The sequence below is a fragment of the Salvelinus namaycush genome, chromosome 2 (assembly GCF_016432855.1).
Source record: "Salvelinus namaycush isolate Seneca chromosome 2, SaNama_1.0, whole genome shotgun sequence".
Taxonomy (NCBI): Eukaryota; Metazoa; Chordata; class Actinopteri; order Salmoniformes; family Salmonidae; genus Salvelinus; species Salvelinus namaycush.
In genome coordinates, this window is record NC_052308.1 from 41,795,163 (window position 1) to 41,811,950 (window position 16,788).

The following is a 16,788-nucleotide window of genomic DNA, read 5'->3' on the forward strand; positions in this document are numbered from 1 at the left end:
AAACTGGAATGAAGTTTTCATCACGTCTTGCAGTCAATTTTGCCTCAATGTTTCTTAGGCCAGGCAAAGGCCAGGCAAAGTTCAGTCAGTGGATCTTCGAACATTGTTCGCAGGACAACAGGGCTTTTGTCTTCAGAAAGAAAAAAGGATTTCAATGGCACATACCTTTTCAGCACTCTTTCTACAGCAGGGAGCATGGACATCCAGCGAACATTGCTGTGTAATAAAATGTTATGGTACTCCTGGCCAACAAACTCACAAAAGCTCTTCAGTCTTTCTACTCTGATGGTGAAAATATAAAAATATGAAAATATCTTTAAGCAGGTACTCACCATCAAGGGGAATCATATGCAAATCTGTTCTGGCTGTGTAATGAATGATGTGGGCAGGACAACCTAAGTCAATCACCTCCCGCTGCAGAGCATTTTTAACTTTGGTATGGACATTCAACCTCCCCAGCCTATTCAGTCCTCCAAAGTTGGTATTTGTTGTCAGCAGAGAATGTTTTCCAGGTTACATTTTTGGATGACCACCAGGACCTCCGCTGCAATTTCCTCTGCTGTTTCTCCTTTCAATTCAACAAAATCAAGCAGTTTTGTTTCCATAGATGTGCTGCCATCATGTATCTGACTACTATTGTCAGCAGCTTTACATGTCTATGATTTGACGCATAAATGGACAGGGACACAAATTCAACCGGATCTAAATATTCCGTGTCAGTTGTGCTGTGCAGTCCATAGATCTGTAACTATGATTGTGTTGCATCGTGTGGTATGCAAAGACACCCTCCTGCACAGCTAAATCATATTCTTCTTGGGAAGGCTCTACCTTCTTGAAGAATGTGGTGACAGAGGGCATACCAACACGGACAATCAGAGAGGCTTTATGCTTTTTCATCTGTTAATGTTCTACCACTGCCGTTCTTCCCCCGCTGCCAATTGAAAAAGAGGAATTACAAAGGGTGCAGTGAACCATTCTTGACCTGAGCGTATAAATGGAAATTCTTTCATGTTGTCAGTAAAGTGGCATTTCCGTTTCTTGGAAAGAGCTATTGTACCTCCTCTGTCTGCTCTTCTTCTCTCCTTGTCACTCTTCTTGCTCTCAACTTTTTCTTCTCCTCCAATCTTTCTCCTCTTGTCTTTGCTCGTCTTCCTGCGCTTTCTTCCTTTCCTTCTCTTTACCTTTCCACCTCACTCTTCTACACTCTCCTCGCTTCACTCTTTTTACTCCCTTAATTGTTCCTTCTCACTCTCTTCTTCTCCTTCTTCTCCAATCTGTAATAATAAATAGTACACTATTAGATAAAATACTTTGGTTAACAGATTCCCATTGCTTGACTCATTTTAAAATGTAATCTCAAAAACATTGCTTGGACTAATAAATTGGCAGGCTCTGTAATAATATTTTTACCTTTTCTCCTCTATCTCTTTCACTCTTCTTCCTATCCAGTCTTCCTCCTCTCCTTCCTCTCCACTCGCTAACAGAAAACATTATGCTAATGTTATCCATTAATTTAATATAATCATAACCTAGCTACCATGACAGTAGCTAGCTAACTTAGCTATGTAGACTAACGTTAGCTAGTATAACTTATTTAAAACCTTATAAAGAAGATAATCTATCTATATAATAAATTGTGACATAACATCACTAGCTAGTATCTCAAATGATTGTAACTTACCTGGCTTGAAAAGACATTTGTGGTGATGTTGTGGATTCACTTGACACTTAATAGCTTCTGGCCAAGTTTTCCACAGCAGTTTTCTCTAAAACTAGCGCGAATAAGTAGTTAGTAGTAGAAGAAGAAGAGGGAATGAAGCCGCTATAGCGAGCAGCCCCCTCTGTTGGCCAAAACAAGCACAACGTGATTGAGAAGTCAACCGGTAGGCTCTGTTGCCTGGTCTTTCTTGCCACGTAAAATATTATTTCACTTTGCGGTCTGTTTTGAACACACAGTTAAAAACGGGGACATTTCCGGGTACATCTCCAGTCAGGGACAGGCCACCAAAAACAGGGACTGTATGGTCACCCTAGTGTAGCTACTTTTGCTAGCTAGTTAGCCAGCCAGCCCAGCGAGAGAGCATTGCATTGTAGGTTTTGTAATCAAATTGAGCTGCAACAGATTCCCACAATGATTTTCACATGTTGCTACCATCCTTGTTGTAATGATAATTCACAAAAAAGTTTGTTTAAAGCTGCAATATAAAGCTGCAATTTTGGCTGACCTGACCAAAATCACAGTCATTTGCATTGAAAGCAAGTCTAAGAACTGGTAGATCTGTTCTATGTGCACTGTTTCTATGCTTCCCGTTCTTAAGTTTTGTTTTTGTCTTTTTTACTTTCGGTTTTGGACACCAGCGTCAAACAGCTGAACATACAATAGTTTTGGTTATGGAAAATATATTTCACAGCGGTTTAGATGGTACAATGATACTCTGTACTGTACTTGCTTAAACTGAAATTTGGCGAACTATTCGAATTTTAGCAACCAGGAAATGGCAGAGCGATACCTGCACAGAGCACCTTTTAGCATTGGTAATCATAGGAATTAGTGTTTTGGGGTGGATTATCCCTTTAATCACCAATGCTTTATTAAAAGATCAAGTTTGGGAGCAGCAAAACAGCGGACATCCCATTTTTATCGCTGTATTGTAGGCCTACATTATTTTTGCAAGCTCCCGTTTTGGATGTGCGTAAAAAAGAAAAACTCCATGTTGGCTGCATGTGTCCATATGCCCATCATGGAACAAGAGATGAGATGATGATGGTGACCCTTGTATTTAGAAGTCATTTTCTTGTAACAATTGCTCGTTTTCCATTTCACATGACTGAAAACCAAGCCCTCCCTCCTTTACTCTGGGCCTAGGCTACAATAACGAAAGCTGATTCAAGTCTTTTTTTTATCCTGCAGATTTTATGATATCATACTTCTGACCCCAACCTACTAAGAAATATTGTTTTTGTTTAAAAAAAAGATATATAAAAAAAAAATACATATTGCTTGTTTCTCGTTTAATTTGAGGAGAGGGAATAAAGGAGAGGAGAGGGAATAGATGAGAGGGAATAAAGGAGAGAAGGGGGATGGATAAGACAGTGAAAGAGGGGAGAGGAGAGGAAAGAAGATTATAAGAAGCCTAAAGATTAGTTTGAGTCTCTTGGCTGTGGAAGGAGTAAGATATTCAATATTAGAGGGAGACAGTTTAATTCAACATGTGTTGCACATTTCTTAGAATAATTCAGTCCTAGCTTTATGATGAGAATGTGTTAATGCATTCTGAAAGATGGTTCCATAATGTTTATAAAACCTATTTGGGAGCAGTGAGTGGATATTCTCCCTTTCTCTTTATATTAGATCTTTGTCCAGCTTCTGTGAAAAGTTTGGATATGCGTAAAACCCTCCATAGTCTGTTGCCTTAGTATTTGAACGTCCTTTGAACTAGCTAACACGCTTGTGTGTGCAGTGGCACCAGTGTTAAAAACACGCCTTATTTTTTTGTAGTTAATAAATCCAACGAAATGAAACATGATAACTAGCCCTATAGTATCATTAACAAGCGTTTATCCATTCTTCTCTAGCTAATAAAACATATCTCTCCCTATCTTCTGAATCAAGCTTGTAATGTCAGTAAAGTAGCCTATGATTCGGAGGGGGGAGGGGCAGGTAGCCTAAATACACTTTGCATAGGCACTTTGTTGCATTTTGTTGTGGGACTAGAAACAAATACCTGGAACGTAAAATAACATTATTAACCGGTTGCCATGCTTTTAAAAGAACGGTTCTGTTCCGGAACAGTATGGATCACTTTTGTTCCGTGGACATGCCAAACGTTGTCAATAAGCACGATTAAAGTCACTATTGATGAGGCCTAAAATTATAATCAAAACGAAACCACAACTTGTTTTAAATAGGCTATGTCTAAATACAGTTACAGGCACTATAATTGCTTACTGAGGCATATGACACTGATATTAACAATGTATCAAATCAAAATGTTCAAATCAATGTTATAAAACCAGTGATGCAGTGATCCAAGTTCTGCTTTGCTACGATAACTGCAAGCAGCCAGTATGATGGAAAAGCTCATCTGCACGCACAGACACATGCGTACAGTCTCACACACAGACATACACACAGTCTCTCTCGCTCTCTCTCACACACACACACACACACACACACGCACATACATGTAAGTGAAGCCCATTCAGTGAAGCCCTAGTATTTTATTAGGATGCCCCCCAGCTGAACACACCACCTCACTCCACTGCGGCCCTAGAGGACTGAAATGTCCCTGTTGTCTCCTAAAAAGTCTTCTCTATAGCTCCAGCCAGAGCCATATTGCCCGTAAGCCTGATAATTAGAATTCAAATGTAATATCACAGAGCATTTGGTGCCAATATGGCAGACAGTGTGCCGAACCCATTGAACTTTGGTGAAAACAGCATTATGTAAATCTAATATAGCCATTTTTGAGAGTGTGACTGTGACATATTAGCTAGTTCCTTGCTCCGCCCAACCGCCACTTGCTGTGTTCTTCACGTGACTGACTGATAGTCATTAGAGTTTTGAATGTCAAGCAGCAGCAGATAAGAGTGGATGGAAATAGCTTCGTAGCCAGTGGGTGACTGACTATTTCCCAATAGGGTTGGAAGGAAAGGGCGGCTAGCTGCTAGATGAAAGATACCGTACAGTAGCAGCCAGTATAATGGCTGTGCACTTTTGTGCTGATCTTTCATGACAGCAGCGTCTCTGAGCTGCTGGTATGTAGAAGATTTACTAATATCATCCATTAATTATGGAGATGAGGAACACTTCATTTCCATGATAAATGAGGAAAGGACACCTGTGTCGTTTTATTATTCAAATGCATTACTGAGGGAAAATGCAAAGTATCGGGGATGTTATCATGGTTTCGACTAAAGGCCTGATATGTGGAACATTGGAGAGTTAGTGATCGTAGGTCCGTGCGTTGGTTTTTGAATTTTATATATATATATTTCTTTTTTCAAGCAATAATACAATACAGACAATAAAAATGGCTGCTCCAATCAGTGGGTGCTCTGGTCAGATGGTGCGCTCGCCCCCACCGCCCCGAGACACCAGCAAGGCCCTTGCCCAAAGGGATTTTCCAAAGGCTGGAAAAACCAAGCACCGCCCGACGCCCGGGTGGAGCGCACCCATAACTACCAGGACCAGCACACACACACACCTCTCACAGCATGAAACCAAACCACAAAACATAAATAGCGAAACGCAAAGCATACAATAATCCCATTCCCACCCTTTCCCCTGATTGGAGGACCTCAAACATTTACACTGTACATTTGTGTATATAATTATTCCAACACTCATCAATTCCACCCTTCAGACAGCTACAGATCAACCCATATTCCCCAGTAAGTCATTCTACCATTTCCTATCGCAATTCATCCCGCCATTCTCCCATGGTGTCTCACTAGGGACTTGAACCTCCCAGTCTGCAGCATTTCTGACGAAATTGCCCCAAAAATAAACAATTTAGCCAAGAGCACAATTATATTTCCTATTGACTGTGTGGTCCTTCAAATCCCTCAGCAATACAGTTTGAAGGTCAACCTTACCCTGATATTATGGCATAACCATTCCTGGACCTGACTCCAAAAACAAGCTCCTGATGGACAGTACCAAAAGAGATGCTCTAATGATCATGTGGGGCGAGAAGTTTTTATAATAGCTTAAATTGAAAAGAACGAATTGATGCATCAATTGATCTATCAGTTCATGAACCCAATGCCATGGTATTGTGACAACTATCTTGAAATTTATGCGGCATAGTTGTCAACACTCTTGACCGTAAGTGAAACTGATACACTTTACAATTTACATGAGTGATTTTAAGGATTTAGGATTTTTAACTAATTCATTGCATTTTCCATTTTTGTGTCAGAGCTGCGATGAGTTGGTTATATTTTTCCGTACACCTGAATGAATTGGTTGTATACCGTCGTTGTTTACAATGTCATTCATAAACATACCTTTCTTATACATCTCTCTCTGTACATTGGCGTTTAGCCATATTATTTGCTGTAATATACACTACCGTTCAAAAGTTTGTGGTCACTTAGAAATAGAAACAGACGCCTCACAAGTCCTTAATCTGTCAGCTTCATTAAATAGTACCCGCAAAACACCAGTCTCAACGTCAACCATGAAGAGGCGACTCCGGGATGCTGGCCTTCTAGGCAGAGTTCCTCTGCCCAGTGTCTGTTCTTTTGCCCATCATCATCTTAATTTGTTTTGTCCAGTCTGAGATGACTTTTTCTTTGCAACTCAGCCTAGAAGGCCAGCATCCCGGAGTTGCCTCTTCACTGTTGACGTTGAGACTGGTGTTTTGCGGGTACTATTTAATGAAGCTGACAGTTGAGGACTTGTGAGGCATCTGTTTCTCAAACTAGACACTCTAATGTACTTGTCTTCTTGCTCAGTTGTGCACCGGGGCCTCCCACTCCTTTCTATTCTGGTTAGAGCCAGTTTGCTGTGAAGGGAGTAGTACAAAGCGTTGTACGAGATCTTCAGTTTCTTGGCAATTTCTCGCATGGAATAGCCTTCATTTCTCAGGACAAGAATAGACTGACGAGTTTCAGAAGAAAGATCTTTGTTTCTGGCCATTTTGATCCTGTAATCGAACCCACAATGCTTCAGATACTCAACTAGTCTAAAGAAGGCCAATTTTATTGCTTTTTTAATCAGCACAACAGTTTTCAGCTGTGCTAACATAATTGCAATAGGGTTTTCTAATGATCAATTAGCCTTTTAAAATGATAAACTTGGATTAGCTAACACAGTGTGCTATTGGAACACAGGAGTGATGGTTGCTTATAATGGGCCTCTGTACGCCTATGTAGATATTCCATTTAAAAAATCTGCCGTTTCCAGCTGTAAAAGTCATTTACAACATTAACAATGTCTACACTGTATTTCTGATAAATGTTATGTTATTTTAATGGACACATTTTTTTGCTTTTCTTTCAAAAACAAGGACATTTCTAAGTGACCCCAAACTTTTGTAGGGTAGTGTAGATTCTGCCTCTTCTGGAGGATAAATTGTAATTTTAGAAAACTCTGTATACCTTCATTTTAAAATAAGAATACTTTAAACAGGGTTCCAATCCACTGGAAATTGATAGTTTTAATCTATATAACAGCAAAGAGCCCCCTTTTAAACATCGGATGTGGCACTTAGTCTCCTCCTGGAAAACCAGTTTGGATTTAGATATAGTTTCAGTATAATATAAGCTTTAAGAGAGAGGTTGAATGTCTGGATATTTATTCGTTTTAGCCCTCAACTCATAAAAATACTCATTTTACTTTATCTGGATTTCCATTCCAAATAAAATGAAATACTCTTGAAAAAATATTCTCCTGGAGTTGGTAGAGCCATGAATAGAGATGTAAACTGTGATATCACTAGAGACTTAATCAGTGTCATTTTCCCATAGATGAACAGATCTTTCCCTTTCCATGGTTTAAAGATCCTATCTATTCTGTCAAAATTGATAGTTGAAAGATCATTCAACTTTTCAGGAACATGTACACCAAGCACATCAACTGCACCATCCGCCCATTTAATCTGGAGACCACATTGCAATTTAAAGCTTGTCTTTTAGAGACCCAATCCGTAATATAGTACAGTTATCATACATATTTGGATTTTAATCCAGATAAATTGGAGAAATTATCCAGGTCCTCAATAAGACTGGTCAGGGTTGAAGATTGTGGACTCTTGAATCCTCAGCATAAGTTAATACTCTTTCATTTTATAATTGGATCTGATTTTTATAGCTAACAGTTCATTGGCCATAACAATCAAGTATGGTGAAAGAGGGCAACCCTGTTTTACACCTCTTAACAATTCCTAATTTGCTGAGAAATAACCATTATTTCTAATTTTACATAAAGGAGTGTTATACATGTCTTTTATCCATTTTACAGGAGATTCTCCAAAAATGTAATAATTCAGGCACTTATAAATACATTATAGCCGTACTTTATCGAATGCTTTCTCAAAAATCTGTTATAAAGATTATGCCTGGTTTCCCTACATTCTCATAGCATTAGGCAATTATTAGAAATAATTGAGAACTATCTCCAATACAGTATGTCTTCCTTTTAAGAATCCTGTCTGATCATAATGAATAATATCCAGTAAGACTTTTTTAATTCTATGAGCAATACATTTAGCCAATATCTTTGCATCGTAACATTGATGGGGGAGGGGCTTCACTTTTTTGTGAGATTGGGTCTTTATACTGTCCCCCCGGCTCCTGTTTCAGTAGGAGAGTAATCAACCCTTATTTGTGTGTGTCAGGCATTTGACCATTTATGTATGAATAATTAAAACATGCTGTTACTGGATCTGAATAATTCATAAAATGTTTGATATATATTTCTATTGGAATGCCATCAAGGCCAGGGGTTTTCCAAGTCTGAAAGGAGTCAATTGCCAACCGTAGTTTGTCCTTTGTAATTTGTCCTTCGCAATATTTTTTTTTATGTGTTGCAGATTAATATCACAACACTTCGAGGTTAGAAGAACTTGAAAGGAAAACATGAGTAAAAAATATGTTGCTGCTTCATTCAAAATGTCCTTTGGTGAGATAATGTTTTCATCATTTTTAACTATTTTCTGTAGGTTCTTCTTGATCACATTTGTATGTTGAAGGTAATAGAATTTTTTTTTTCACAGTTCTCCATCCAATTTGCTAGGTTATTATATAAATGAAACCAGATCTTTCTTGAATACGTTGCTCAAACTCCTTTTGTTTTGTGTCTAAACTATTTGGTACTTCTGTAGAACCTTTATCAACACCATTGATGTGCAATGCAAGTTCTTCTATTTCTGCTGTCTTTTCTCTCTTGACCGAATCCTTTCTTGTTTTTGGGAATGAAAATGGAATTGAATGGCCCCTAAAGACACGCTTAAAGGCATCCTATGCTATCAGTGGATCCACTGAACCTGTATTATGCAAGACACAATCTGTTATAAACTCCTTAGTTTTCGTTATACATGTACTGTCCGTCAATTAACTATGATTAACTTTTCAGACGTACCAACACACGGGTGTGATCATTCTGCAGTGGTCCCTGCAGCGTACGCTCAAACCAGTGTGATTAGAAAGTTTATTTAGAATGTCCAGTTTCGATTGACGCAACAGTCAGCATTTGAGCTAGCTACACAGTTTGTTTTTTTCACAGATTTTTTTTTTGCACAAACACAGTCCTTACTAAGTTGTCTTGAATGTGACCGGTTTATTTTTGGATGCAATGTTCAGACATTCACAGAAGTAGCAACATCATACACAATCATTCAAACCGGAAAATGCAGCCTACTTTAGTCCTAGCACTAACTGAGGAAAGATCGACGTAACACTAGCGGTCATGTTTAGAGAACTCTCAGCTGACAGAAACCACAATATAAATGAGCTAATAGCAATTACTCTTTATAATTCATCACATCACGTGTGAGCTCAACATTGATCAAAATAATTGAGTCAAAACACTTTCTAGAAATCAAAAGTAATACGGCGATGGGTAGTTTGTGCGCGCTGCAAACTACCCATCGTCAACCAAAGATAATAAGAGGAGACAAGACGAGATTGGTTTGTTTATAGTATGCATGTTAAAGGGGGTGTGTGCATGTTAAAGGGGGTGTGTAGTCTACGATCATTCACTTCCCTTCATTCACTTCCAGAAGTTTACTCAAAAGATAAGTGAACCATTCCTTCACCTCATAACTTCTTTGGTCTGACAGACGTTTACTTGACACCCAGAATGCATTGTATAATGTCAACAAACGAGGCGCCACACATAGCTGGAAAATAGCTTAGCATTAGCTCATTATACTCAATACAACAAAATACCCCAAAAGTATTTTACACACATCATAGGTGTCCATTGTATAGTATACTACAATGTATGCAATAATTGGACTGCATTATTTGTCAGCAGTACTTCAAAACATGAATAAAACAGTCATACATGCGTGCGTACGTACGTACATAGTGTATGCTACAGTAGAAACGACAACACGATATACGGAAAATAAGGAACTTACTTTGATCGGAATGCACACTTGTCTAAAGTTATTATTTGTAAGGAAAACAAAAATGCAACAATGCGAGTGCCAGCCAGAAACTGCACAAATGTCTGCATACTTGAAGTGCAGAAAAAATGGGGAATGGCACTCCTTGAAGAGGGAAATTTGTCCAGGAAAGCCTCAAACATAAAGTGTCCGCAACACTGAAATGGGCTACTTCTATGTGAATTAATGAGGAGGCGGAACACACCTCAATTCAAACTGTTGTTAGAAAATACAATTTGTACGAAAATAATTTGAAATTGAAAAGTTGAAACATACCCTATAGATAATTAACAGGCAGCTCGTGTTAACTGTCCTGTTGCGTAACAATCACATTTTGGAACAGTGAGTGCATTCTGACATCACATGCATAAAACAACTCACTCTGGGGCAACAGTTAGATATTTGGAACTCACATGTGAAAAGGTTAAATTTCCAATATCCCTGCCCTTGTGGAAAGTCTGTCGTAGCTTATAGCCCTCCATATAGCTGATGGTCTGATCGAATTCGTTCCTCAATCTGTACTTTTTTTTTAAAATTTTGGTACCATAGAAAAGGACACAAAGTTTTCAATCCGACTTGCTTGATTTAGCCTCTTCCAAGTATATCTTATAAGGTTCATATTTTTAAGCTTCCATATACAATGCATTCGAAAGGATTCTGACCCCTTGACTTTTTCCACATTTTGTTACATTACAGCCTTATTCTAAAAATAGATTAAATTATTTTTGCCCCTCATCAATCTACACACATTACCCCATAATGAAAAAGCAAAAATGTTTTTTTTAGATTTTTTTGCAATTAAAAATAAATAAACTGAAATATAACATTTAGATAAGTATTCAGACCCTTTACTCAGTACTTTGGTGAAAGCACTGTTTACAGTGAATACCGCCTTGAGTCTTCTTGGATATGACACTACAAGCTTTGCACACCTGTATTTGGGGAGTTTCTCCCATTCTTCTCTGCAGATCCTCTCAATCTCTGTCAGGTTGGATGGGGAACATCACTGCACAGCTATTTTCAGGTCTCTCCAGAGATGTTCGAGTCCAGACTGGCTGGGCCACTCGAACATTCAGAGACTTGTCCCGAAGCCACTCCTGTATTGTCTTGGCTGTGTGCATAGGGTCGTTGTCCTGTTGGAAGGTGAACCTTCGCTCCAGCCTGAGGTCCTGAGCACTCTGGAGCAGGTTTTCATCATCTCACTGTACTTTTCACTTTTCCCTCGATCCTGCCTAGATTCACTAGGCCCTGCTGCTGAAAACTCCAAGCGGGCTGTCATGTGTCTTTCACTGAGGAGTGGCTTCCGTCTGGCCACTCTACCATAAAGGACTGATTTAGTGGAGTGTTGCAGAGATGGGAGAACCTTCCAGAAGGACAACCATCTCCACAGAAGAACTTTGGAGCTCTGTCAGATTGACCATTGGGTTCTTGGTCACCTCCCTGGGCAAGGCCCTTCTCTAAGAAGATTTCCAAACTGTAGTGATGCCTCAAGCACTGCGATGCAGTGCCTTCGACTACTGCGCCACTCAGGAGGCCCTCTACTGGAGAGCTCTTCTTTGTCTACCCCCATTCAGCATCCTTCACATCCTCTTAAGCCTTAGCCCCACCCATCTCTTTTAAGGATTCACATGTGAGGCCATGTGCTAAACATGGTGAATAGGGTAGTGTAGTAAACAACCAAAGATTTCAAGACTAAAAGTGGTGAGTTGTAGTAAGAAGTAGTAGTAAAAATACACTTTATTTAGTCCTTGGCCTATATCCTAATCTGACTTTGATGCAGGTCATATTGTTCTTCACATTACCGTCTTTGGTAAACACATACTATATCAAATATAATCAAAGTTTATTTGTCACATGCACAGGATACAGAAGGTGTAAACAGTACAGTGAAATGGTTACTTGCATAGTAGAATATTTTGTTTAGACATGTAGCCAGCTAGCTAAACAATCAACCATAAATCAATCCCAACTCTTACTACCATGCATGAATCTGCAGGTGTCTAAAGCTAACCAACTATGATCAATGTTAGCTAGCTAGCTAATTAGGCTATAACTAGCAATGCAAATGGATCTCTGAGATACAAATCATATTACTACACAGATCATACAGATCATTTAGCTAGACTCTTACCCGTATATATGGATGAACGCTTCTCCCTCTCTGTCATGGATGCCATGGTTGCCCTTTAGTTTGGAGATGTAATCCGGAGACAGGTGTTTTATACAACAGCCTTCTGTGTTCTCTTTTTGACTCTCCACATTTGGCAATGATCTCTCTTCTTCCACTGGGCATTCCACTGATTTCAAAAGTCTGATTACCAGCATTATACATATTCATGATTATAACATGACTAAACATATAGATAAACAATGCGTTTTCTGTGTAGGCTAGTATCTGTTTATTATATAGGCTATAACTGATACATCATCAGATGGAATAGTATGTTTGGAATTACCACAGCAAAGTTGCGCTATATAGCCCAGTGGCAGCCATTTGGCATAATGGTCAATAAAGTAAACTACAAAGAAATGATGGTTTGTCATTTCACTATTTTGGTTCATAAGCCTATGGCAACAAGCTCAAACTCCTAATCACGAGTTTAGCCAACTGTTCACATACCCTAGTCCTCAATGCGTGGTCCCCACCTCCGGTGACAAAGAATAGCCTAGTTAATTACAACTAACGTCGCATCAGTCCATCATGCCCCCGAGTTGTTCTGCATTAGGGCGTGAGTGGATGTTTGTATGAAGGATCATTCCACCATAGTGGGTCAAGGTTCTATTTTTTCTTTGCGGTTCTCTGTTACTTTGGGGGTGTGAGAGGGTTACGCAACGAGTGTAGCTACATGTTTAGTGGTCTATGTGAGGGCAGAAGGGGTGGGAGGTGGGGGTGCCAGGCTGGGGTTCAGCGGTGTGATTGACAGGCAGACAACTGTGGGGGGTTTCTAATGATCTATAAATAAGTAATCTGATTGGTCTAATGAGAAGTGACTCATCACATGCTTGAGGGTGGATAATTACACAGGACTTCACACGCAAGCTCACATACAAGCACAGACACATATACACACTCACTCAAACACACAGAGAGAGAGACTCGCATACACAGCAGGTTGAGAGGTCAGGCCTGAATGAGCAAAAGCTGTCAGGGCTTCACATTGTCATGCTGAGAGAGAAACTAAAATAACATCCGACACTGAGACTAACCCTGGAGTGGGGAACATGTGGAGGGGAATATACATACAGAATCACTCAGATACAAACGTATACCTTACACAGACTGGCCTGGGATCAGCACTGATACTATACCAAGGAATGTTGTTGTGAAGTGGATATATAACTACAGAATACTGGCTGATCAATGTCCTTGTAGTGATGTTCAAGGCATGACTCTCTCCTCCCTACCCTAAAGGTACCTGATGCCATCCTCAAGTGCCAGAAGGCCGGCATCACCGTGCGCATGGTTACCGGGGACAACATCAACACTGCCCGCGCCATAGCAACCAAGTGTGGCATCCTGTTGCCGGGTGAGGACTTCCTGTGTCTGGAGGGCAAAGAGTTCAACCAGCTGATCCGTAACGACCAGGGAGAGGTGAGACACACCACAGGACTTGTTTTATTTTGAAAGGGGTACTTTTATTATAATATATTAAAGGTGAGACAGGCTTGGGGACTTAAATTATGTAGTAGTAGTACTAACATTGGGAGTGATGCATTTGTTTAAGTTCTTCATTGCTCGAGATTCAGTCCCTCTGACTCTGTGTCCTCCTGTGCTCTAGGTGGAGCAAGAGCGTCTGGATAAGGTGTGGCCCAAGCTGCGTGTGCTGGCTCGCTCCTCTCCCACTGACAAACACACTCTGGTCAAAGGTGGGTTAAAGCTGTCACATCTCTCCTTTTCTTGTTTTTACTCCCCTCCTCCTTCCTAAAATGTGTTCTCTTTCATGTGTGATCGACACACACACAGCGGACCCAGGGGTCTCTAGCACTGCCATCCCCTTCAGCCCAACCCAGTTTTCTTCAAAGACTAGCCTGTTTCATCTCAGTTGGGGGTGGTGGAGGGGTGGAGAGAGAGTTACGGGCCAGGTGAGGCATAATGGTCATGAAAATGGAGACTCTTGACTAGAAGACTAACTGGGGAAAAAAACACTGAATTTCAGTCACTGAAAAAGCAAATGAAATGGGTAAAAGGCCGTTTCGAAATATTGGGGGACCGACATTTGTTAGTTATGTTCGTCCAACAAAATTCCATTCCCTCAGTGAATGTGTATACTGCTGTCCAGTGTACTGAGATCTGAGGGGTGTGGTCTTGTTCATCTCCCTCAGGTATCATGGACAGCACTGTCCTCGAGACACGACAGGTGGTGGCTGTGACAGGCGACGGAACTAACGATGGCCCCGCCCTAAAGAAGGCTGATGTCGGATTCGCTATGGTAACACTCTCTATTCATTTCGGTCTGTTTTCATGGTTCCCTTGTCACTAATATCCTTCCGGTTTTACTAGAACTTAGTAAGTATTTACGAATACACAACAGCCATGACAAGCTAATTTTGTCCAAACCTCATCTCTGCAACTCTCCAATTTACTCCAAGTGCCCCCATTTTAAGATGGCTGTGTAATTGGATAATGAATCATTAGAGGGAGTAATGATTGGATAAATCTGCTTATCACCAGACAAGCCCCACTACATTCACACACACACACACACTGCACCCCTCGTAGAAAGACCTCTGGGTTTGGGGGTTACAGAATAAGAGTGAGTGTGTGTGTGAGTGCGCATGTGTAATTATACTGTGTTGTCTATCTGTGTGCTTGGCAGCCCGTGTCAGTATGTCGTTGTGAGGAGCCTTGTTTCAGATTAGCAGTCGCCCTTGTGGTTCAGTTAAATCCCATCCCAATATAGTCCACTTCACATTCATTCAGACTACACTCCCTCGGCGAGCCTGTGTCACGCTAACGGGGAGACCCCACAGCCAGGAAGACCAGCTCATAGAATCAATCAATCAATCACATTTATTTATGAAGCCCTTCTTACATCAGCTGATGTCACAATTTGCTGTACAGAAACCCAGCCTAAAACCCCAAACAGCAAGCAATGCAGGTGTAGAAGCATGGTGGCTAGGAAAAACTCCCTAGAAAGGCCAGAACCTAGGAAGAAACCTAGAGGAACCAGGCTATGAGGGGTGGCCAGTCCTCTTCTGGCTGTGCCGGGTGGAGATTATAACAGAACATGGCCAAGATGTTCAAATGTTCATAGATGACCAGCAGGGTCAAATAATAATAATCACAGTGGCTGTCGAGGGTGCAACAGGTCAGCACCTCAGGGGTAAATGTTATTTGGCTTTTCATAGCCGATCATTCAGAGTATCTCTACCGCTCCTGCTGTCTCTAGAGAGTTGAAAACAGCAAGTCTGGACAGGTAGCACGTCTGGTGAACAGGTCAGGGTTCCATAGCTGCAGGCAGAACAGTTGAAATTGGAGCAGCAGCACGGCCAGGTGGACTGGGGACAGCAAGGAGTCATCAGGCCAGGTAGTCCTGAGGCATGGTCCTAGGGCTCAGGTCCTCCGAAAGAGAGGGAGAGAATTAGAGAGCGTACTTAAATGCACACAGGACACCGGATAAGACAGGAGAGCTGCTTGAGAGAGAGAGAGCTGCTTGAGAGAGAGAGAGAGAGAGAGAGAGCTGCTTGAGAGAGCTGCTTGAGAGCTGCTTGAGAGAGCTGCTTGAGAGAGAGAGAGCTGCTTGAGAGAGAGAGAGCTGCTTGAGAGAGAGAGAGCTGCTTGAGAGAGCTGCTTGAGAGAGAGAGAGCTGCTTGAGAGAGCTGCTTGAGAGAGAGAGCTGCTTGAGAGAGCTGCTTGAGAGAGCTGCTTGAGAGAGAGCTGCTTGAGAGAGCGAGAGAGCTACTTGAGAGAGCGAGAGAGCTGCTTGAGAGAGAGAGAGAGCTGCTTGAGAGAGAGAGAGAGAGAGAGCTGCTTGAGAGAGCGAGAGAGCTGCTTGAGAGAGCTGCTTGAGAGAGCGAGAGAGCTGCTTGAGAGAGAGAGAGAGAGAGAGAGCTGCTTGAGAGAGAGAGAGAGAGAGAGAGCTGCTTGAGAGAGAGAGAGAGAGAGAGAGAGAGAGAGCTGCTTGAGAGAGAGAGAGAGAGAGCTGCTTGAGAGAGAGAGAGAGAGAGCTGCTTGAGCGAGAGAGAGAGAGAGAGAGCTGCTTGAGCGAGAGAGAGAGAGAGAGAGCTGCTTGAGCGAGAGAGAGAGAGAGAGAGCTGCTTGAGAGAGAGAGCTGCTTGAGAGAGAGAGCTGCTAGAGAGAGAGAGCTGCTAGAGAGAGAGAGCTGCTAGAGAGAGAGAGCTGCTAGAGAGAGAGAGAGCTGCTAGAGAGAGAGAGAGAGCTGCTAGAGAGAGAGAGAGAGCTGCTAGAGAGAGAGAGAGAGCTGCTAGAGAGAGAGAGAGAACTGCTAGAGAGAGCTGCTAGAGAGAGAGAGAGAGAGCTGCTAGAGAGAGAGAGAGAGCTGCTAGAGAGAGAGAGAGAGCTGCTAGAGAGAGAGAGAGAGCTGCTAGAGAGAGAGAGAGAGAGCTGCTAGAGAGAGAGAGAGAGAGAGAGAGAGAGAGAGCTGCTAGAGAGAGAGAGAGAGAGAGCTGCTTGAGAGAGAGAGAGAGAGAGAGAGAGAGCTGCTTGAGA

At 41.4% G+C, this 16,788-nt stretch overlaps 1 protein-coding gene across 1 annotated transcript in view; it reads left to right on the forward strand.

Annotated features, from left to right (window-relative positions):
• LOC120063037 (plasma membrane calcium-transporting ATPase 1-like) overlaps nt 1-16,788 on the forward strand; it is a 168,651-nt gene that overhangs the window by 105,808 nt on the left and 46,055 nt on the right. Inside the window, exons 14-16 of the mRNA XM_039013157.1 lie at nt 13,531-13,710; nt 13,898-13,985; nt 14,442-14,548. Of these exons, the coding sequence (XP_038869085.1) occupies nt 13,531-13,710; nt 13,898-13,985; nt 14,442-14,548 (375 nt within the window). The remainder of the gene's footprint in view (nt 1-13,530; nt 13,711-13,897; nt 13,986-14,441; nt 14,549-16,788) is intronic.